The sequence below is a fragment of the Notamacropus eugenii genome, chromosome 1 (assembly GCF_028372415.1).
Source record: "Notamacropus eugenii isolate mMacEug1 chromosome 1, mMacEug1.pri_v2, whole genome shotgun sequence".
Taxonomy (NCBI): domain Eukaryota; kingdom Metazoa; phylum Chordata; class Mammalia; order Diprotodontia; family Macropodidae; genus Notamacropus; species Notamacropus eugenii.
Window position 1 is genome coordinate 298,448,616 of NC_092872.1, and position 22,352 is coordinate 298,470,967.

The 22,352-nt window shown below is 33.5% G+C and overlaps 1 protein-coding gene across 10 annotated transcripts in view; it reads left to right on the plus strand.

Moving 5' to 3' along the window:
- The window catches only part of KTN1 (kinectin 1), a 134,387-nt gene that overhangs the window by 98,241 nt on the left and 13,794 nt on the right, over nucleotides 1–22,352 (plus strand). For 4 of the 10 annotated variants that reach the window (XM_072629297.1, XM_072629292.1, XM_072629299.1 and 1 more), the window contains 9 exons: nucleotides 1,241–1,278; nucleotides 3,227–3,317; nucleotides 5,163–5,249; nucleotides 9,089–9,178; nucleotides 16,655–16,735; nucleotides 19,816–19,905; nucleotides 20,031–20,123; nucleotides 21,768–21,848; nucleotides 22,187–22,270. In XM_072629297.1, the coding sequence (XP_072485398.1) occupies nucleotides 1,241–1,278; nucleotides 3,227–3,317; nucleotides 5,163–5,249; nucleotides 9,089–9,178; nucleotides 16,655–16,735; nucleotides 19,816–19,905; nucleotides 20,031–20,123; nucleotides 21,768–21,848; nucleotides 22,187–22,270 (735 nt within the window). Of the gene's footprint in view, nucleotides 1–1,240; nucleotides 1,279–3,226; nucleotides 3,318–5,162; nucleotides 5,250–9,088; nucleotides 9,179–12,337; nucleotides 12,442–16,654; nucleotides 16,736–19,815; nucleotides 19,906–20,030; nucleotides 20,124–21,767; nucleotides 21,849–22,186; nucleotides 22,271–22,352 lie in introns of all 10 variants that reach the window. The other 6 variants (XM_072629291.1, XM_072629294.1, XM_072629296.1 and 3 more) reach the window with 4 other exon arrangements.

Sequence of the window (22,352 nt, forward strand, 5' to 3'; positions counted from 1 at the left end):
CCCCATGAGTGTCGACCTCGGGTTGCATTCTCCTCCCCATGCCCTCCCTTCCATCGTCCCCCCCACCCTGTTTATCCCCTTATCCCCCACCTTCCTGTATTGTAAGATAGGTTTTCATACCAAAATGAGTGTGCATTTTATTCCTTCCTTTAGTGGAATGTGATGAGAGTAAGCTTCATGTTTTTCTCTCACCTCCCCTCTTTTTCCCCAAACTAAAAAAAATCTTTTGCTTGCCTCTTTTATGAGAGATAATTTGCCCCATTCCATTTCTCCCTTTCTCCTCCCATATATTTCTCTCTCACTGCTTGATTTAATTTTTTTTTTTTAAGATGTGATCCCATCCTATTCAATTCACTCTGCGCACTCTGTCTCTATGAGTGTGTGCGTGTACGTGTGTGTGTGTAATCCCACCAAGTACCCAGATACTGAATAGTTTCAAGAGTTACTAATATTGTCTTTCCATGTAGGAATGTAAACAGTTCAACTTTTATAAGTCCCTTATGACTTCTCTTTGCTGTTTACCTTTTCATGCTTCTCTTCATTCTTGTGTCAAACTTTCTTATTTTTGTTCAGAGTACTACCAGCCTGCTAGTAACCCAAGTTTCAAATTTTTGAATCATCTATGACTCTCCTTACTCTCTCTTACCCCTCATATTCTTGTTGGTTCTCCCTCCACACCCTTTCTCACATCCCTCCCTTTTCTCAACTCACATAACTGCCACCCCAGTTCAGGTCCTCATCCCCACTGAGTTGGGGGATCACTGTCCAGTAATCACTTCATTCATCCATGTGGGCACTTTGTCTACCAGTACAGATCACAGTCCTCTTCTCCCTTAGGGAGTTTTCCTTCACCATCAAATAATCATAACTTAACCTTCTTATCTAATCTTATCTAATCATAACAAAACCTTCTTATACTTTCACCTTTTTCTTGTCATTTAATATTCTATTATTGGGATAGAGGGTGTTGTGAATAAGTTTCCATAAATTTAGGTTATAAGCTCCATTGTTAAAGCAAATGGTTTAGAGAAAACAAGTGAGGGAGAAAGATGGGTTTTAATTTTATCTTGGAGTGGGAAATCGTTTCCTCTCATTTTGACCTTAGAAAAATGATGGTTTTAAAATTCTAATAATATTGGAAATACAAATGAATTGCATGTGTGGCACTTGCAAAATATGAGGTACTAAATATCGTCCAGAAAGCATTGTTTTAAAAATAAAATTTAAAACTATTTTGTAGATATCTTCTGTGCCCCCACATGAAGAATTGTTAAAAATGTAAGTAAGAATTTTGATTCACTTTTTGATACTTCCCTTATTCAGTGTTTTTTGTGCTCTTTTGTGCTACAGGGTTCTTAGATACTTAATTCTGTGCATCTTGCAAATCTGTTATGTGAAATAATCTTCTCTTCTTTCACTTCTTTGTGTTATATGTATGCACTGAACTATCAGCAACTAGAATTTATTTCCAGCTATTGAAGAGGAACAGTGGTGTGGGTGATTTCCCAAAATGTTTTTATTTGTATTTTTGAATCATTTTGATACATTTTTGAACTTATTTTTACTGCTGTATTTTGTTTTTAATCACCTTCATTTCTAATATGTTCTTCTCTTCTCCCTACCCAATGCGCCATCCTTTGTAACAATGGTTACAAAAAAAAGTTTAGTAAAATCAATCAATACATTGTGTCTGTTTTTTTTTTTTGAACAAGGATGTGTTCAGTTTTTTAGAGTTCACAATCCTTCAAACCAAATACCAAAGCCATTCCTTGAAGACCAGTTTGAAAACATTGGCCATCCTTCTAAATCTTTATTATAATCTCTAATGAGGCCTTTTCTATTCCTGTGTAGGATGAATAATGTAAATCATTGGTTGGAGCTGTTCTAGTCTTTCATTCAAGGTTTTACTATCTTTTTGGCTCATGTCAAATGGGAAGGGAGAGTTAATTAATCTTTCCTGGAAGCAATTTCTGATTTTTTTTCCTCTTAGTTTCTTATGTAACTGCATTCAAATTCTCATTTTTAAATTGAATGAACAGATTTATTTATATCAAATAAGGTAATATCTACCTAACTATTGCATCGAAGTTAAATAAATAGAAATTATTTTTTTAAATAGTTAAAAATAAAGTTCCTTCCTTCTTAAGCTTGTTAGTGAGAGTTTAGAAATTTATTGAGGATAATAATCCACGTGTAAATGAATAATTTGCTAGAAGTTAACTAGAAACTGACTAGGGCTTTACATGAGGAAAGGCTTATTTATAGTTCTGGCTTACCTTCTAATGAAGTAATTTCTTTTGTTGCAAGATAAGTAGATTGTAATATATATATAGTCTCCTCTTTCTCTTTGTCATTGTTATTGTCCTCCTTCTTGCATTATTCTTTAGTAAATTGTAGAAAATAGATTAGAAGAAAATGAATTGGACAAAGGAAAAATGTGGAGTATGTAATAATATCAAAGAGATCAGTGGCATGCTACTTTTGATTATGATAAAACTTTTCAGAAAAGAGAGAATTTCCATTCTCAAATTAGACTTTATGTATAATTTTGCTTCACAAGTTTGAAAATACATGCTTTCTACTACACCCCCACCCCCACCACCACCACTGCTACTTCCTGACATTTATATAGCGCTTTAAGGTTTGCAAAGCATAATTTCACTTTTATCCTCACTCTCCCACTCTTAAACCCCACCTTTTTTAAACCCTTTGAAGTTGGTAGTTAGCCCCATTTTATGTACTACGAGACCCAGTCTGAGGGGTCAGGTGACTTGATATATGGTCAGTATAGCAAGTAAATGGCAGAGGTATTATTCGAATATATTTTCCTGACTCCAAGCCCAGTATCTTTATATTAAGCTACACTACCTCTGCTAGTGGCTTAAATGAAAATGACTTCCTCCACAATCACCTTGTCATCCCCGCATGGGGATGCTGTTTATTCTCAGCATAAGCAACAAATTTTTGACACTTAAAAATTCTGAGAACTTCCATTCATCTATGTCTACATATTAGTTTAGTTTTAAGGTAGACTTATTTTTAGTGGCATGGTGATAATTTTTGTGTAAGATGTTTACTGGTGAACTGTTTGAGAGAGAGAGAGTGAGAGAGTGTGTGTGTGTGTGTGTGTGTGTGTTTCTTTTAAAGCATTTGCCTTTCCTCCCATTGAGAAGATGTAAGAATATCTAAATTGCTTTTTTTTGGTCATTTACTCATCACTATTTAGGATTTCAGCAAAAGAAAAAGAGGTTACTGGTCTTCAGAATGAGCTAGACATCCTGAAGAATGCAGTTGAACAACAAAGAAAGAAAAATAATGTAAGTACATGTCTTTAAAGAAGTTTTTTCTGTACTTTAGTTCTGAAATTACTTTCTTTTTTTTGTTTATTTGTTTTTTACTTTAGGTCTTTAACATAGACAGCTTTTTCCTATGTGAAGAGTTTTCCGTAATCATTTCATTTTACAGGATAGTAGATTTGTTTTTGGGGAAAACTTAATAATGGTCAGTTCGTTTGAATTTATCATTTGCAATTAAAATTATTGACAAAGCTCTAATTCTTTCTTACTGGAGCAATACTGTTAAAAGTAATTTTCTTTTATATTTCTACTCGAAAAACTTACTTTTTTAACTGAATATAAAAAATAATGTCAAAGGCATTTATTCTTATTTGATTGGCTCGGCTTTTTGACACTAAAAATAAGTTGTAGTGGCTATTGTCCATCTAATACAATTTACATTTTGTAAGTGAGATGGATGCAAGGCCCAGTTCTAGGACTGAAGTTTGCTAATTGAGTGTTACTGGAAGTAATAGGAACATTGTTTAAACTTATTGTTTTGCTGGAGAGTAGGTGAGGTGATATCTTCGGGAATATGTAGCCTGGTATTTAAGCTATTTCTAATACCAGTCAATTGAGTAAGTGAATACTAAATGCAGATTTCATAATTATTTAGGCTACCTAATCTGATGAAGACCTCTATAATTAGAAGCCAAAGTGTTTTTACTTGCAAAATGATAATTGCTGGTGTTAAATAGGTGGGAAAACATACTAAAACTATAAAGTGATTGTTAAACCAGTGGTGTGTATATTTTCTAATGCAAATTTAGTACATTTAAATGTTTGTTACATACTTAAAGTAACATTTTCTTGCCATCCTGGGTTTGTCAGAATTAGGACTATGAAATGCCCTTTGTGCATGCTTGTAACATTTCTAATAGGAAGACATATCCCCAGTACTTAAGGTGAGCTCACCAGTATGCTGTACTTGGTTTGACATATTGTTTAATTGTTTTGATTCTTACTGGATTCTTGGAAGTAACAATTTGTGTAGTACCAGTAATATATTATGGTCATTGTTTGAATTTGCAACCTTCAGGTAATAACTGAAAATACCATATTCAGATGTGTATCTCTTTATATTTGCTAGCATTAATGCTGTTAAATCGAGTCCTGAGAAATCTAGATTTCCAGTCACCAATGTTTGTTCCCGAGAAAGAGGAAATTTTTTTTGTGGTCTGCACACTTGATCTTAGTCAACTAGTTTAGACATTCATATCAAACTGTCTTGTGGAGTATACGTTTGATTGATCTTGCCAAGAAAGATGTAGGAGTTAAAAAGTTACAGTCTCTTTCCCCGGAAGAGTTGAAATGTCTTTCTAAGACAAGGGAAAAATCTATAGGAAAATTTGGTTGTTGGAAATATGTAGTTTCTGTTATTGATATTGGACTTTGCACAAACTATATAAACTCTTGATATCCTGCTATATTTTCTGTTTATTAATTCTTTGCGGTTCATTATGCCTAAAATTCTGTTTGTAATCTTGTTGTGTGTGCTTTACTTTTTAATGCTTTCTTTTTCTGTCCCAAGTAAAGTCAAAGTACTGAACAGTATGGTAATAACACTCTTAAAACCATTGTATTAGGTATCTATATTCAGAACACATGAGACAGCTGTCATTTTTCTCTCTCCATTTTAATGCTTGAACATCACACTTATGGGTTTTTTTTTTGTTGTTGCTATATTTCCTTCAACAAAATAATTTTGCAGTAACCAGCACTTAAATGCAAATTATTGAATGTAATGCAAAATACTGAGAAAATTAAAGACAAAAAGATACCTTTAATATTGGCTGAACTGAAATAATTCTTTCTAAAAATAATTAGGACCTTCGGGAGAAAAACTGGAAAGCAATGGAAGCATTGGCATCAACTGAAAAAATGCTGCAGGACAAAGTGAACAAGACTGCCAAGGTTGTAATGCTAAGTCCTAGAAACAATGAGTTGAACAGAAACAATCTGCAGCCTGTCTTTACAAAAAAAGAATCAAACTAGTGCATTTAACTTTTACTGCAATTTCAATACAAAAATTTATTCTTAATGAACATTCATATACATTCACCTGCTTCTATCTGTCTATTTGTTAAGCTTTTTTCTTTAATTTCTGGGCATGCTGATTTATTTGTTCACCTAATTGTTTAAGCTTTGGTGATATGCACTCTTGCCTGAAGAATCTGAGGACAGAGATCTAATTTGTGGTTTATTAGTGACTATGTGATTTGTCTAGTGAGCTTATCCTGTTGGCCAAGGGGTGTGTGTGTGTGTGTGTGTGTGTGTGTGTGTGTGTTTGTGTTTGACTTCTAAAGAGGATTTCTGTAGTTGCAATTAACACAGTTTTAAATCAGAATATCTGAACTCAAAATTATTTGGCAGTAATGAATGTTTAGATTCTTTGCCTGTGAAGATCAGGATACACCTCTTGAGCACAGAGCAGCACTCAGAATTCTTGAAAAAATGTTGACTCTGTTACTTGAAGTAATTGATTCAGTGTGTACAAACTTGCCTTGATGATAGTCATTGAAGAATAGTCATGTTTAATCATGTGTTCCTTGTGAAAAATAGCTAACCTATAGAATTTTAAATGTAAGTCTTAAACATTTGATAAAGAAAGGATAACAGTGCCTTAAACTACCATGGATGGTAAGTGTCAGAATTGTAAAATGTGTTGTGCTTATGATGATTGACCCTATTGGACAACAATTTTTGCCATTTCCAGTAATGGTAATAAATTACTGGTTTTCATTATCTACACTCTGACCTGCAAGACACTTTCTCTTTCTCCCCTAGTCTCTGTAATGGGTCAGAGGACAGGTAACATCTCAAAATTTTTACACATATCCTTTGCTAGGTAGCAGAAGTAATAGCTTCATTTTACAAATAAGGAGATTGAGGTTCACAGGCTGTGACTTGCCCATAATTGTATGGTTAGTCCAGTGGATGAGTTGTGACTCTAAACTCAGGTCTTTTAATTCCTTTACTTTCCACTATGCTACATTTTTTCATTATTCAAAATTTCTAATCTTTTTAGTATGCTCCAATAGTCTAGGGAACTAGTGCTACCAGGCTGCCAATCTTGCAGGCAAATTTGTTTCCCTAAATCCTTTTAGTTGTGATCTGAACTGTACTTTCAGTTCTGATTACCTAAAGGATAGAGATAGGTGGATAGAGAGCTGGCCTCAAACTCAGGTACATCTGTGTGTTTGAGTCTAACTGCTGACATATCTATGCTGTATGTCACTGCGCAATTGACTTTAGCCTCTTGGTGCCTCATTAAACTCTTCCAGATTTTAAGTTACAGAATAAGTACAAGGGAGTTTCCTCACTGGGATTTACTTGCATTGGTGAAAAAAAAACCCAACCCCCCCCAAACTTTGTCTCTACCAGACTATGTTGCCTACCCTTTATGTTAAGTGGTAAAGTTTTTTTTTTTCCCTTATATCCCAGGGACATCAAGAAGTTATATCCCATGAATGGTGGAGTATGATGGATCTCTCTTGGGATCTGATTTACAATTCTTTCTTTTGTACTCCAGTAGTTAATTACTCACAGATGGCATGGATTAAAGTTATATTGACTCAGTATGATAAATTGTGTAAAATTGAAAGCATATCTTCTGCCCTGAGAATATATAATTTTTTATGTAATGACACTATTAAGGCATAGTAAGAACTTAATCAGGGAAGACTTGCTTTAAGTTAAATGGAAAAGTCATATATTTCCATGCTAGTTTAAAATGGTAAATGTGTTTATTATTTATATTATGTTTATATTGCATTTTCAGTGACCAGTTTTATTAATTCAATATGAAACACTATTAGCATCAGTTATATTCAGACAAATAGTAAGAGAGGCAGCCATTTTATTTTAGTTTCAGTTTGGTACTCTAATTAGAAATACTGATGGTTCAATATTGATATGTACTTAAAAATGGAAATGAATTCAATAATAAACTGCTAATGTGATAAATGGAAGAATTTACATAGTACAATGAAAAAGTTCAGTATCTTACATATGATAAATATGACCTTGGACAAGGTACTAAACCTCTCTGGACCTCTTTTGCTTCATATGTGATGAGATGACCACTAAAGTTATTTCTAACTCTAAATCTATTGTCCTATGAACTTTTTCCCTTAGCGTTACTGATAGGTAGAAATAAAATTCCTTACCTTTATAATTGTTGACTTTTTTTTTTTTTAAACTTTGGGAGATGTCCCCTGAATTGATGTAAATGGTTATTTTATTTCTTACCTGAATGATTTTAAGTTGTTTCACTAATTCCATAGTTAAGAATGATAGTGCTTATTATTTTGTCCTTTTTGAAATAGTAGTTCCCTGGCTTTTCTATACAGAAGCACTTCAGTTTTTGCAGATGTGTTCTTGAAAAATGGCATGTGAATTGCCGTAAAGTAAATAATTTGAAATATATTTCAGGAACTAACTATTAATGGAATCCTGCTTTTCATTAAGGAAAGAAACCTTTTGTAAAAGGTTTTGTAAAAAAATCACTCCTTAATTTGTCAGTTTTGATTTTTAAAAATGTCTTGGGCCTACCTAAAGTAAAGTTCACCTGTCCAGACTTAAAGCTAGTAGTTATCTTTATGATCTGTTTCTAGATCACAGTCTTAAAGTGGATTTAAAATGTTTTTGAAATTCTAGTAAAATTCTCTTGTGCCATACACAGAAATGTTTTAATGAATCCTGTAAAATTTGACTAGTACTGTTTTGAGATGAAAAGTTTGTTGTTTTGGGCTGGTTCAGATGCGCATTTTCAGATTTCATCAGTCTTATTATAGATAAGTTTTTACATATATATGTATATGTACATACATATATATGTATATGTACATACATATATATGTATATAGTTTTTCTGTTGAACTAAACAAATAGAACATGGTTAAAACAACCTAATTTTGACAAACCTTAGTTTGCAAAGTATAGCACTCATTATAAATGCATTTAAGAATAAAGATCTCTTAAGAGTATGTATATGCTCCACTTTTATCATGTGTTTCTTTAAATTTACAGTTTTTGGTACCCATAGGTCACAAATACTAAAATATTTTGTATATGTTTGTTATCTTCATAGCATTATAAAATAAGTTTTCTTTGTGAAACTTCTCCAACTCCCTACCCACCTTAAAAAAAATGTGGTACTTATCAAATTACAGTGTTCCAAATTTCTTGCTTTCTTGTTTAATTTATTTAGTTTAAACTCATATTGAATCTGGGTTTGTGAAATATACCCCTAAAAATTTGAATCTGTACCACTATACTTATTGTCCATCAGTTGTGGGCTATGTTCTCATTGATGTTTGCTAATCCATCTGCTTGACTTGTGTACTGACTATGGGACTGGTGAGCATCAATACTTTTCAAGCCAGAGTTCAGCAAATATTTAAGTGCTATTAACATCCTATTGAGTGTTATTATTATACTTAGGATTACTATTATTACTTTATATTAGGATTACGTTATATACTTAGAATTACTTTGTTACATAGAAAATGTTTGTATAACTAGGTGGTGTTCTTGATTTACATGATATAATATTTGGCTTTGATATCCTAGATACCTTTGGAATTAGTTTGATGCCTTGAAATGGAAGTATTTCTTAATACTATTTGGAAATAAGATTTTTAAATTAGATGACTTTCTTGTTAAAAAAAAAAAAAAGGTTGTATCCAAATTATCTCATATTATACCAGTGTGTATGTGTGTGTGTGTGTGTCTGTATCTGTATGCTTTAGGAGAGACAACAACAGTTGGAAGTGGTTGAGACCCAGTCTAAAGAAATTCTGAAAAAATTGTTTCCTGGAGTTTCTGTTCCTTCTAACTTGGTAAGTCCACATTTTCCATATTTGATTTTTTTTTTTTTTAGTTAATTGAGATGCTAATAGTTACATGATACTCTTGCTTTTGAAAGTAAGTTTATTCTATAATTCTTATTTTATGTAGATCTTGGGTACATTTTGAATAGCAGAATTCAAACAGAAACCAAAATTTATTCTAGAGATTATTTACTAGTCACCAAAACTTTCTGCTTCCTATATATGAGAAGCATATTAGGTTGCTGTGGACATTGTAGGGAAAGAAATAATGCCTTTTTTTCACTTGAGATTATTTAAAATGCTACTGTTATTAAGTTACTCTTGCTACTTAGTCATTTGAACTCTCTATTCTTTATAAAGTATATATATATATTGGGCAGTCTTAACTAGGTTCCTTGGTTATAAATCTTCCTTACAAGGTAGTTGTGAGGGACAAATAAAAAATACTTAAAGCACCTTTCATTAAAGACTTATGTACATGTCAATTATTGTGAGATGCTTGAAACCTCATAGTTGTGTTTTGCACCTCTGTAGTATCTTTGACATCTGATTCTTCCACTGATTCCTACAGCTACCATTTTAATCACAACCTTCAGTACCCTCCCCCAAATTTATTTCACTAGTTTTCTTGACTTTTTTATTTCATCCTTCAGACTGCTTCCAGATTAATCTTCTGAGTGCATAGATCTATTCATTTCACTCCACTGACCAAAAACTTTAATTAGCTTCCCAATGCTTAATGAATTCAGATTTACTTAACAAATATTTAACAGGTGCGTATTGACTGTTTGGCACTGGGGCTACCAAGATAAAAACAAACAGTCCTTGACCTGAAGGAGTTTGCATACTGTTGGAATAATGTACTGAGTATATAGATAGGTAAATACAAGATAAGTTGAGGAAGGAAAGAATATTGACCAAATGTGATCAGAGTAATCTTCCTATAAAAGGTAGGTCTGAAGTGAAGCCTTGAAGGAGGCTTCCAGAGGTAGAGAGAGGTCTAAAAGGAATGCATTTCAAACATGGCAGATGGCCTACGCAAATACACAGAGGCAGGAGATGGAAGTTAGGACTCCACCAAGTAAGCCAAGTGTTTGAAGAGAAATAATCTTTGAAATCTGAAAAGGTGAATGGAAGTGAAGTTGCTGAGTCCAAGCTGAAGATGCAATGTGAAACTTTAAAGATTCTTTTGATAGGCAGGTGATATGATCATTTGTGTGCTTTAAGAAGATTAATTTGGCAGCTTTGTGAAGGAGAGATTGCAAGGAGGAAAGTTGGGGAGTAGGGAGACCAATTAGGATGCTGTTGTAACAGTGCATATGAGTAGCAGTGATGACCTTAACTAGAAAAAAGGTTGAATGTGTGAGATGATTTGACAACAGATTGCATATGAAGGTTGAAGGAAAAGAAAGAATGAAGGATGACTGAGATTGTGAAGCTAGGTGACTAATAGTAATGATGTAAATAAATAAGAAAGTCAGACTCCTTAAAGTGAACAAACATTCATTAAGTACCTTCTGTGTGCTAGATGCTGGAGATACTAAGATAAGACATGACTAGTCAAGGAACTATTCTGTGTGAGGAAAACAACGTGTATGCAAATAAGTAAATATAAAATGTATACAAACGATCTTCCTCTCCATGAGGGTGCAGGTCTGATTCAAAAGACCCACATAATAATAGAACAAGAGTTCCTGACAGTGGTACATAAGGACATACAAAAATGAAATAGGGACAGTGAAGGGAGGTATGGGCCTGATATGGATAGACAGAGCAGGAGATGTAATCATCAGGAAGAAAGCTTCACTCGAAAAGAGGACTGGAAATTTGTTTTTGCCTCCCTTAATACCTAGCGTGGCATTTAGCTTAATAATATGTTGTGTGTCTTTTGAGGAGGAATTCTAAAAATTATATAAATTACAACCACAGTTATTGAATAGCATGGAAGATACCATTCTAAGCATAATTTTCTACAGGTTTAACAGCAAAAGGCAAATTGTGTAAAAGAATTGTTGGAAATCTTTTCCATGAGCATAATTTAACTAAAGTAATTATGTGTGTGATTTCTGAGTTAGCTCTTTACTCATGGTAGCTATTAAAGTAATGGAAAACAAGAGGTACATATCTTAATTTTTTAATTTTATTTTTCAAATGCTAAGCATTTATCTAAGCAGCTTGGTTGAACTGATAGAGAAAAACAATGTCTGATTAGGTTCAGCTGGTAAATCTATGGAAAGCTCTTCAAGGTATTTTACTTAATATTTTAACATCATGAACCTAGCAATGGAATAAGGAATTGTTACAATGAACTTCAGCTAATTTTTTTTGATGACTCATATTTATAAGAATAAGTGGATTTGGTTTGATAATACAAGGAAGAGCCTGCTTATACATACATATTTTTAATGGCAATGGGCCAATCTACTAGCCTTTTCTCAGTCTTCTTTGCAGCAGCCTTTGACACTGATAATCACCCTCTTCTACTAGAATACTCTCTTCTCTTTAGGTTTTTATGACCCTTTTTTTCTCTTTATTCCCCTTCTACCTATCTGATCATTCCTTGGTGGTCTTTTGTTGGATCTTCATTCAGGCCATGTTCACTTATCATGAATGTCCCCAAGATCCTTTCATGGGCCTCTTTTCCCCCTATTCTGTTTCACTTCATGATCTCATCAGCTCCCATGAATTCATTTATTACCTGTGTACTGATTATTCTTAAATCTGCTTATCTGGCCCTAACCTCCTACCATTCACCAATTACCTTTTAGATCTCCCCAATTGAATGTTCTGTAGGTAACTCAAACTTGTTGTGCCCAAATCAGAACACATTTTCTTTACTTCAAACCCTCCCTTCTTCCCAGCTTTCCTATTTCTGTCAAGGGTACCACCATTCTCCCAGTCAAGCAAGTTTAGCATAATACCTGGCATGTGTTAAGTGTTTAATTCAGTACTTATTGACTGATTAGCAGTGGTGGATGGGGAGAGAAGTATTTATTAAATGCTAGGCACCTTGCTAAGTGTTTTGCATATATAATCTTATTTGATCCTCACAACAGCCTGGAAGGTAGGTGTTATTACTATCATCCCCATTTTACAGTTGAGGAATCTGAGGCAGATAGCTATTAAGTGTATGAGGCTGGATTTGAATTCAGGTCTTTCTGATTCCAGGCCCAGTGCTCTATCCACTGCACCACCTAGCTGCTATTGGGGCAAGAACTCACTATTCGACAAAAACTGTTGGGAAAACTGGAGAGCAGTCTGGCAGAAACTAGGTATAGACCAACATCTTATATCATATGCCTAGACAAACTTCAGAAGGGTACATGTTCTAAACATAAAGGGTGACATCATAAACAAATTGGAGGAGAAAGGAAGAAATTGCCTGTTAAATCTTTAGATAGGGGAAGAGTTCGGGACGAAGTAAGAGATAGAGATGTTCACAGGAGGTAAAATGGACAATTTTGATCATTTAAAAAAAAACCTGAATGGTTTTTACAAAAAGAAAACCAGTGCAGCTAAAATTAGAAGCAATAAATTGGGAGGGAAATAAAGCTTTACGCCAAGTTTCTCCTATAAAGATCTCATTTCTAAGATACCTGGACAACTGATTCAGATTTATAAGAACAAGAGCAATTCTCCAGTTGATATCAAAGGATATGAATAGACAAGTTTTCAGGGGAAGTAATCCAAACTATCAATAACCATATGAAAAAATTTAAAAGATTTATAATACAGGTTTTTTTTTTCTTCTTTAAAATATTTGGAATCCTCTTTAAAACATATGAGGCTTAAAATGAGACTTGAAATTGATAATCTTGCATCCCTTTTTGTCTTGGTATGTTGAATAAATTGGCACTTTTTAGGCAACATGGAGTAGCAGAGTTGGTGTCAGGAAGACTTCCATTTGAATCTTGGCATTGCCATTTAATGCTGTACACCCTTAGGCAAGTCATTTAAACCTCCCATTGCCTATCTCCTTATGTGTAAAATGAGATAGTCAAACCGGGTAATTTTTAACTGGTATCTTTTGTTTAACAATTGCCTTAATTGTCATGTATCCCTCCCTGACTAACTGTCTATCATGCCTTTCCTTATAAGAAAGAAGGGCAATTTAGCAAAGCTAAATTATATACTGTTGATAGTATATAAATTATCTCTGTTCCCCCCCCCCCACCCTCTCCCCCCCCAATGCCACTCAAACCTACAGTTGAAGGAGAAAAAAGGTGCATCTCATTTCATCTTCAGTATCATTTGGTCATTTTAAGTAGACAGCAGCCTTCAGTTTTTCTTTTTTTTTTTTTTATTCTTTCCATTTACATTGTTGTAGAGACACAGTGCATTCTAGGTTCTTTTTATTTCACTTTGTTCATGTAAGTCTTCCCGTGCTCCTCTGTCTTATATTTGTTGTTTCTTATTGCACAATAACATTCCATTATGTTCATTTACCACACTTTGTTGAACCATTCACAAGTCAGTCAGTGTCTACATCGTTTACAGTTCTTTGTTACCAAAAAATACTGCTGTAGTTTTGATCTATATGGAATGTTTATTTTTGTCTTTGCCTACCATTGGGATCAAACAACTGAACATTTTCCACACTTTTTAAAAGAGAATTCCACATTGCTTTCAAGAAACTTTGAACCAATTCATAGCTCCACCAAATAGTGTATCCATCTTTTTATGACTTTTCATCATTGACCATTTCTATTTTTTCTGTCATTTTTGCCATTTTGCTGAGTGTGAGGTGGAACTGCGTAGTTATTTTGATTATTTGGATATGGAATAAACTTCATATGGTTATTAATGTTTGCAGTTGTTCCTTTGAGAGCTCTTTGTTCACATCCTTTGACTATTGGTCCATTGAGGAATGTGTTGGTTCTGGGTTGGGGTGAGTAGGATGAAGAGTAATAATAAAAAGTTCTTGAATCCATATATTAGTAGTCAGTAATAAACACTTATTAAGCACCTACTATGTGCCAATCACTGTGCTAAGCATCGAGAATACCAAAAGAAGCAAAATACAATCCCTGACCTCAAGGAGCTCATAATTTAATGAGTGAGATAACACTTAAACAGAGAGAGAATATACTAGAATTAAAAGGGGTTGAGAAAGGCTTCCTGTACAAGGAAGGAGTTTTTTTGTTACTTAAAGGAAACCAGGGAAGGCAGTAGAGATGAGGTGAAAGGCATAGAGGAGAGCCAGAGAATGTGACCTTTAGCTACAATAAAATACATGACAACTACTAAATCATGTGAGAATACTCTATATTTTTTGACATTTGAAAAGGGACCCTCAAAAAGCTTTGAAAAACCACTACTGTAAACTGTTTCAGTCATTGTTTATTCTACATTACAACTGGATTTTGTTTGTATGAAACAAAGGACTTAGGTTTGTATCAAATAACTTCCACTTTTAAATTCTCTACACGGTTGGACTAAGATGGCCTCTGTGGTCTTTTCCTATGCAGATCTATGATTCTTATAACTTTAATATTAGATGCTTTTCAGAGATACTTGATAAAGATTTTTTCCCCCAGTTGATATCCCCCCTCCACAGCCCCATCCCTTTGTCCTAATGGCACAGATTGTGTTCCTGGAAAAAACTTTTGTTTCAGATAATTAAAATTATCTATTTCATCTTTTGTGATTGCCTCTGTAATTATTGTGGTTAGGAAGTCTGTCCCTAAATATAAGAAAGGTACTGATTTCATTCTCTTTTTTAATTTTTTTGTGGTGTGACCTTAAATATTAAGGACAATATCCATTTTAAGCTAATCTATTTTCTGTCACATTGTTTTCCAATTTTCCTAGCAGTTTTTGTCCAGTAGGAAGTTCTTGCCTTTCAATAATTTATCATGTTTATCAAATACTGGGATTTTAAGTGCATTTGTTTCAGATTCTTATTTAGTCAGTTATACTTTTGCTTTTCAATTTTTAGCCATTACGAAATAGTTTTGATAATGACTACTTTATAACTGAATTTGCAGTCTGGAAATGCGACTTCCCTTTTAGTTTTACTTATTTTTTTCTCCTTGAAGGTCTAGAATTTCTGTTCCAAATGAATTATTTTGTCCAACTCCGTAAAATATTACCATTGTTGTTTGGCTTGACATAGCCTTAAATATGTTCATTAATTTTGGTGGTACTATTTTTTCTATGTTGTCATGACCCTTTTGTGAATAATGAATTTCTTTCTAGTTACTTGTCATTTTTTGTTTCTTTAAAGAATGTTTTGTAATCCTTATATGTGTATATTTATTGAATATAACTTGGTTAATTTACTTGCAGATATTAGTATTTTATAGTTATTTTGAATGAGATTTTTCCTTTCTATTAAGCCTTCCTTGGTTTTGTTATTCCTATACCAAAATGCTTATTTTTTGTATTTGTTCTGTATTGTACAATAACTTAGTTTCTTTGATGATTGTTCAGGATTTTCTAAATAGGCTGTCCTGTTGTGAGCAAATTGAAATAAGTTTTTTTTTCTCTTTGCCTTTATTTATGTATTTATTTCATTTGCCTTATCATCCACCATGAGGAGAATTTCAAAAATTAGGAAAAACAGTCTATCCTTGTTTTACTTTTATCATCAGGAAACTTTCTACAGTTTTCTTGTACCATAATATGCAAACTTTTGGTATGAGAAATATGCTTTTTAGCATATTAAAAGTGGTCTTTCTATACTTTGTTTTATAAAATTTTTTAGAGATAAGTGAATGTTGTATTTTGTCAAAGGATTTTTCTGTATCCACTTATTTAATCATATGTTTTGAAATGTTTGTTTTTATCATTATGTTCTAAAAACTATGTCAATAGTTTTCCTGATGTTGAGCTATCCTTTCATCCCTGGTATTGTTAAATACAAATCTATTATCATAAACAATTTTTGGATGTGTTGAGGTAATCTTTTTGTTAAGATTTTATTTCATTTTTTTTCATCAGCATTCATTAGTGTGAACCGGAGTCCCTTCTGGAACCAAAATTTATTTAAGGTTATGTTGTTTAGAGTTATTAGTATTAGGAACAATAATTGAAAGATACTTTAAAAGTGAAAAGAAAGAGCTATAAGTTACGTTTTTTCTTGCTGATCTAGAATAATAATCTGTACATTGTAAACAATCTGTTTTGTAATGGAATTCGTTGTTTTCTTTCTTGTCAGTCTTAACAAAGAACTTAATGGAAGCACCAACCTGTGTTTACACAGTGACTTAATTAGAGTGGATCATGTCTTTTCAAATATATGCTTGTCTGAAGGTGGAAAAAAATTAAGACTCAGTTTACTTTGATTTTCTTTGAGGGGGAATGGGAAAATTTTTAGTTTTTATTTACAAGATTGGATTACATCAAAATAAGTTTCCTTTGGAGGTGATAGTGCTTGCCTGATTTCTCCATTAAACTTCTTCATAATTTTAATTACATATTTAAAAAAATGTTGCCATTTTTAATGCTGGGATATTGATTTCCTTTTACTCCTTTCCCCCTTAGAATTTTAGTGAATGGTTACACAAATTTGAAAAGAATGCAAAAGAATATGTAATTGAAGCTTCCATTTCAGAAGATGTCAAGGTTAGTAAGTATTCAATTAAAAAAACATGTATCTGTGACAAAATACTGTTAGGTCCAAGGCATACAAAATCAAAAACTTCTGCCCTCAAGAAGCTTGTATTCTACAGGGAGAGCGGTATCAGCAAGTATTCCTATAAATGGCACCTGACCTTCACTTTTGAAGGAAGCTGTGGTGATTCATGGAGGAAAAGGTGAAGAGATGAATACTTTCCAGGCATGGGAGACAACCTGTGTAAAGGATCCAAAGATGGAATATTGAATTCAGGAAATGAAATAACAAGTTTGTTTGTTTGGTACATAGAGTAAGCTAAGATTATGGAAAGTTTGGAAAGGTAGATGGGAGTAAGATTGTAGGGAGCCTTAAATGCCAGCTATTGTGTTTTTCCTATATGCATTAGGAAGCTAAGGAAATTTTTTGAGCAAGGGAATACAACCAGACCTGTCTTTAAAGAATTTTAATGTGGCCACTTTGTGGAAAAAGTAGATTCTGAAATTGCTAAAACCCTTTTGGAGGAGATTGTTGCTATAGAACAGGTGAGATAAGGTTCTTAACCAGTACAGGGGCAACATGAATGGAAGATTGCAGAATCTGTTATGAAAGAGTAGTTGGCAAAATCTGGCAACTGGTTAGAATGGGGGGGTTGAGGGGTTAGATAGTATTAGGGATGACTTTGATGTATATAGACGAGTCCTGTTTAAAGGGACGGAAATTTTGTGTACATTATGGGAACTCTATCTTAGTTATTTGTCCTAGGAGTATCGTAAGTAACCTGTAAATACCTATGTTCTGAGTTGCTGAAAGCCAGGCAAAAAATATTGGATTCATCTTAAGCAATTTTTTTTTTTTTTTACTGTCCTTTTCCTAATTCTCAAGTAAACCTAATAATGTGACATTATGAGACTGTGTTGAAATGTGACTGTGCTATCTTCAGTTTGATTTGTATATGTTTGGAGAAGAATCCTTTTGTTCAATGACTAACATGGTTTTGAGGTTTAATTAGGATAACATGTCTACCACTTATAAAATCTCATTTCTAATACCAGTATTCTTTGTATTCAGAGAACCAGATAGACAGTGGAAACATAATTCCTGTAGTATGCTACCAACAATGATTTGCATGTAGAAGGTGTTGTTAAAATGTTACTCAGGCTATTAAAGACCAGAAAGGATGGCAGATTGGTCACATAGCTACAGTGAAAAAAGATGGACAATCCTAATAGTCTCCTAAAGATGAGTAAGTAGAAGGGTCCAGGTGTAGGGGCACATGCTGTTGGGAACACGGAAGCTTGCTCATTTATTGGTGTTTAAGCTGGCTTCTCTGGTGCAACCTCTCTCCTAGTGCTGGGAGACTGCAGTCCTCTGTAATGACCCTTGCACGGATTTCCCTGGTGTGAATTCTTTTCAACATCTGCAGGCCTCTGGCTGTTTTTTGGGCAATCACTAGACTGGTTGGAGGGTCTTACCTTTGTTTCTCTGTTGTTTTTTTAATTGACCTATCTTGTGTCCTTTTTAGATACTGGCTGGGATGTTTGTAGGAAAGATGAGCTCCTCTGTGATCTTTTATTTTGTCCTCTTAACCTGAGGTTCTGTATCTATTCTCATTTCACATAACTTCCATGCAGACAGTAGTCAAGGCTTACTAGCCTAACTGGTCTTCTTTACTGTGCTTTATCTCCCTTCTTTGTATCTTTGAACTTGCTGTCTTCTGTGCCTGAAATGCTTTTACCTCTTCACCTCTGTTCTGAAGTCAGGAATGTCTGAGTTTAAGAGCCATCTTCTCTCGGAGGCCTTTTTCAGTCTTCCCAGATGCTAGTGTCTCCCCTCTTCTAAGGTACCTTGCATCTAATCTGTATGTGTATGTTATCCTCTCCATTATATTACAGTCTCTTTGATGACAGAGATTGTTTTTTCTTTTTATTCCCAATACATAGTACAGTGCCTAGAATGTAGTATGCACTTTAAAAATGCTTTTTGATTGCTGTATATTTTATATACACTAATTTATGTTTATATTGTCTCCCTTTTAGAATATAAGCTCCTGAAGGTAGAGGCTATTTTATTGTTTTTCACCTCTATCCCTAGGGCCTAATATAGTGCCTGGTACATAGTAAGTGCTTAAATGTGCATTCATTGATGGACAGAAGATATATGGGAAGCCATAGACAAATATTGAATAGGATGAGAGAATTTGGAAAGAGTTTTTATTTGTATCTGTGGTGGGAATGCCCATCCTGATCAAATTATGGCTGTCTTTACATATCATCCATTTTTGACTGTGTAGAAGGCAATATCTGAAGGGACATGATGAGAGTGGTCCCAAGTAGAATGGATTTTATCCTTTGCTATTGACATTTGTTTGTGCGTAAATGGTGATTTAATATGTTGGATGAAATGGGTGCAATTTCCAAGGGTAGCTGTTTCAGTGAAAGTGAGACATGGTTTGCTGTGGATACTTGTTATCTCCTTGCTCTGTTGTCACTGTTGTATTTATTTGGGGGCCTCTCCTAGATGATCATCTGAAAGTTCCACTTCGTATGGTTTGCAGCAGATTGACTTCAAAGAATTTTAGAGAGCATGTTTTACTATTCTTTTAGCAGTCTGCACTAACTTGCTTGTTTACTTTAGGAATACTCAGTTTATTTTAGCTATAAACTCTGTCCCTTAAAGACTAACTGACTTCCATAATATCAGGAAAGAGGCAGTATATTCTATAACTACTCTCATTCTGCCTAGAGAAGACTATGGGGAAGGGTTAGCACATGTTAATGTCTTTAAGAATGCTATAAGACTTCTCAAACATAATTGTCAAACCTTTTCATCTAAAAATTATGCTGACAACAGAAACAGATGGAAAATATTAGAATTTTAAAAGCAGAAAATGAAATTGGGGGCCATTAAATTTTCCCCATGACCAATTCGGTTAGTTTAAGGAATATTTTCTCAGGAAACAACCAAAAACTGTTTGCCATGCCATAGAACAATTATGTATTGAATATTGCACATTGAGAATAAAATTCTAGTATAAAATTTTCACGTGCAAATAAATGAGCTTTGGTATTTTGTGATTTTATTATTGCAGGTTCTACAGCAAAAGTTGAAAGAAGCTGATGATATGCACGTGATGTTACAGCTAGAATGTGAAAAATACAAGTCTGTTCTTGCAGAAACAGTAGGAATTATTTTTAATCTACATTGTTATGTTTTCATATGACTTCTAACATCTAGTAGCATCTTAATATTTTTTCTTTAATATGAATGTGTTATAAAGCAACTAATCTTTTTCTTTTCTTGTAGGAAGGGATTTTACAGAGATTACAGCAAAGTGTGGAGCAGGAAGAAAACAAATGGAAAATTAAAGTTGAAGAATCCCAGAAAGCTGTTAGACAGGTATTTGTCAAGAAGGACGCATAAACTAATGTAACTCGAAACCTATTTAGAGAAAAAGTAAATCTTTAAAAAAGTTAAGTGAATGTCTGTTTTCTCTAAAAGATATCCATACTTGAGTAGATTTCTGATTTCATTGATGGAGGTGCTTCTTCCATTTATGTAGAGCCTATCCCCTGCTTACCTCCTGGGTGATTCATGTAGGTGTACTGATTTCTTAAATAACCAATTGACAATGAAGAAGGGAGGTTTCTGCCTTTTGGGAAAAGTGGTAGCTAGTAATCTATCTCACTCATTCACCATCAGAATCTGGAAGTTGTAGTATTATCTTCTATTAATGTATTGGCAAAACCTGTGATTTCTTTTCAGAGCAGTGCTCTTATGTTTGTGCATTTTAGGTTTATTTCTAAACATATTAAAGTCTAACTTCTAATTTCCTGATTTAACAGATGAGGATACTGAATCCCAAGGGGTTAAGTGATTTAACGAAGATAACACAGACTGTAAATATCAGAATTGGGATGTGACCCATTGTAATCCAGAAAAGGATTACATTTACTTCAGGATCAATGTTACATAATTTTAAAAATTAATTTTTTTGACATTCTTTTTTTTTTTTATGTTGAGTTCCAAATTTGCTCCTTTCTTCCAATTCCCTTCCATATCTACTGAGAAGCCAAGCAATAGGATGATCAGTTTTACGTGGGAAATCATGTAAAATGTATTAGTCGTGTCACCAAAAAAAGCTGGAAAAAAAGTCAGAAAATTATACTTAAGTTTGCATTTAATCAGTTTTCTCCCTAGAGGTGGATAGCATTTTTTATCATGAATCCTTTGAATTGTATTTGATCGTTGTATTGATCAGAGTCTTTCATAGTTTATCATCATTGCAATATTGCTGTTACTGTGAACAGTGGTCTCCTGGTTCTGGTCTTGTCACTTTCCATGAGTTTATGTAAGTCTTCCCAGGTTTTTCTAAAACCATCCTGCTTGTCATTTCTTGCACTACAATAGTATTCTGTCACAGTCATACTACCATTTGTTCAGCTATTCCTCAATTGCTGGACGTTTCCTTAATTTTCAGTTCTTTGCCACCAAAAAAGCACTGCTATAAATAATTTTGCATATATTGGTCCTTTTCCATTTTCTTTGCTCTCTTTGGGATATAGACCTGGTAGTGGTATTGCTAGTTCAAAGGGTATGCACAATTTTATAACTCTTTGGGCATGGTTTCATATTGTTCTCTAGAATGGTTGGATCAGTCTACAACTCTACCAGTTCATTAATGTACCTGTTATTCTACCTCCCCTCTATCACTTGTCATTTCTGATAGGTGTGAGGTGGTACCTCAGAGTTGTTTTAATTTGAATTTTTATAATCAATAGTGATTTAGAAGTCCTTTGTAATTTTTCATCTTATATATATAATTAAGAGTTTTCATCATAATATTGGTCAAGTTGAGGAAGATGAGTGCCTAAATTTATTTTATGCTTCATTTTAACGTGCAGGTTGACTCTAAGAATTCATAGTAAAACAATTTGTTATGTTGAATTGGTTCTAAACTATGTGTTGTTAGTAACTGCATAGTTATTGGTTGACTTGGTATTTATATCAGTTATAATTTTTGATCTCTGTTTGAAATTGCAGATACATTTTTCATTAAGTTCTTTGGAACAGGAAGTGGAAAGATTGAGAGGCGAAAATAAGGAACTTGAAACTGTACGTACAGTTAAGTAAAATCATTTATTTATCTCATTACTTTGTATACTGGAGTCTTTTATACTATTAGCCTTCATAACTAATATGTGAAGTTAAAAAGTTAAAAGTTAAGTTAAATTTAAAGTTAACTTAAATTTAAAAAATCACAATTGTGATTTTTTTTTAAAGATTTTTTTGGTCTTAATTGTTATATTTTTATATGCCAAATAGTTTTTGGGAAGGTAATTTTATATTTAAGAGTACTATTATGAGTATAAATTTTTTTTTGTTGTAGGGAAGCAGCAAAAATAAAGTCTTCAAAACCTTCAAAAAAGTATTTTTAATCTTTTTTTTCCATCTATCTCTAGCTGAGAAGAGACAGAGAACATTTGGAAAGTGAACTAGAGAAGGCAGAAATAGAACGTTCCACTTATGTTTCGGAAGTTAGAGAGGTAAATGTAATTTTTCTCAACTATGTTGACCTTTTGAAATTAATTTTCTGAGAAGTGATAAAATTTTTCAGTATAAGATTTG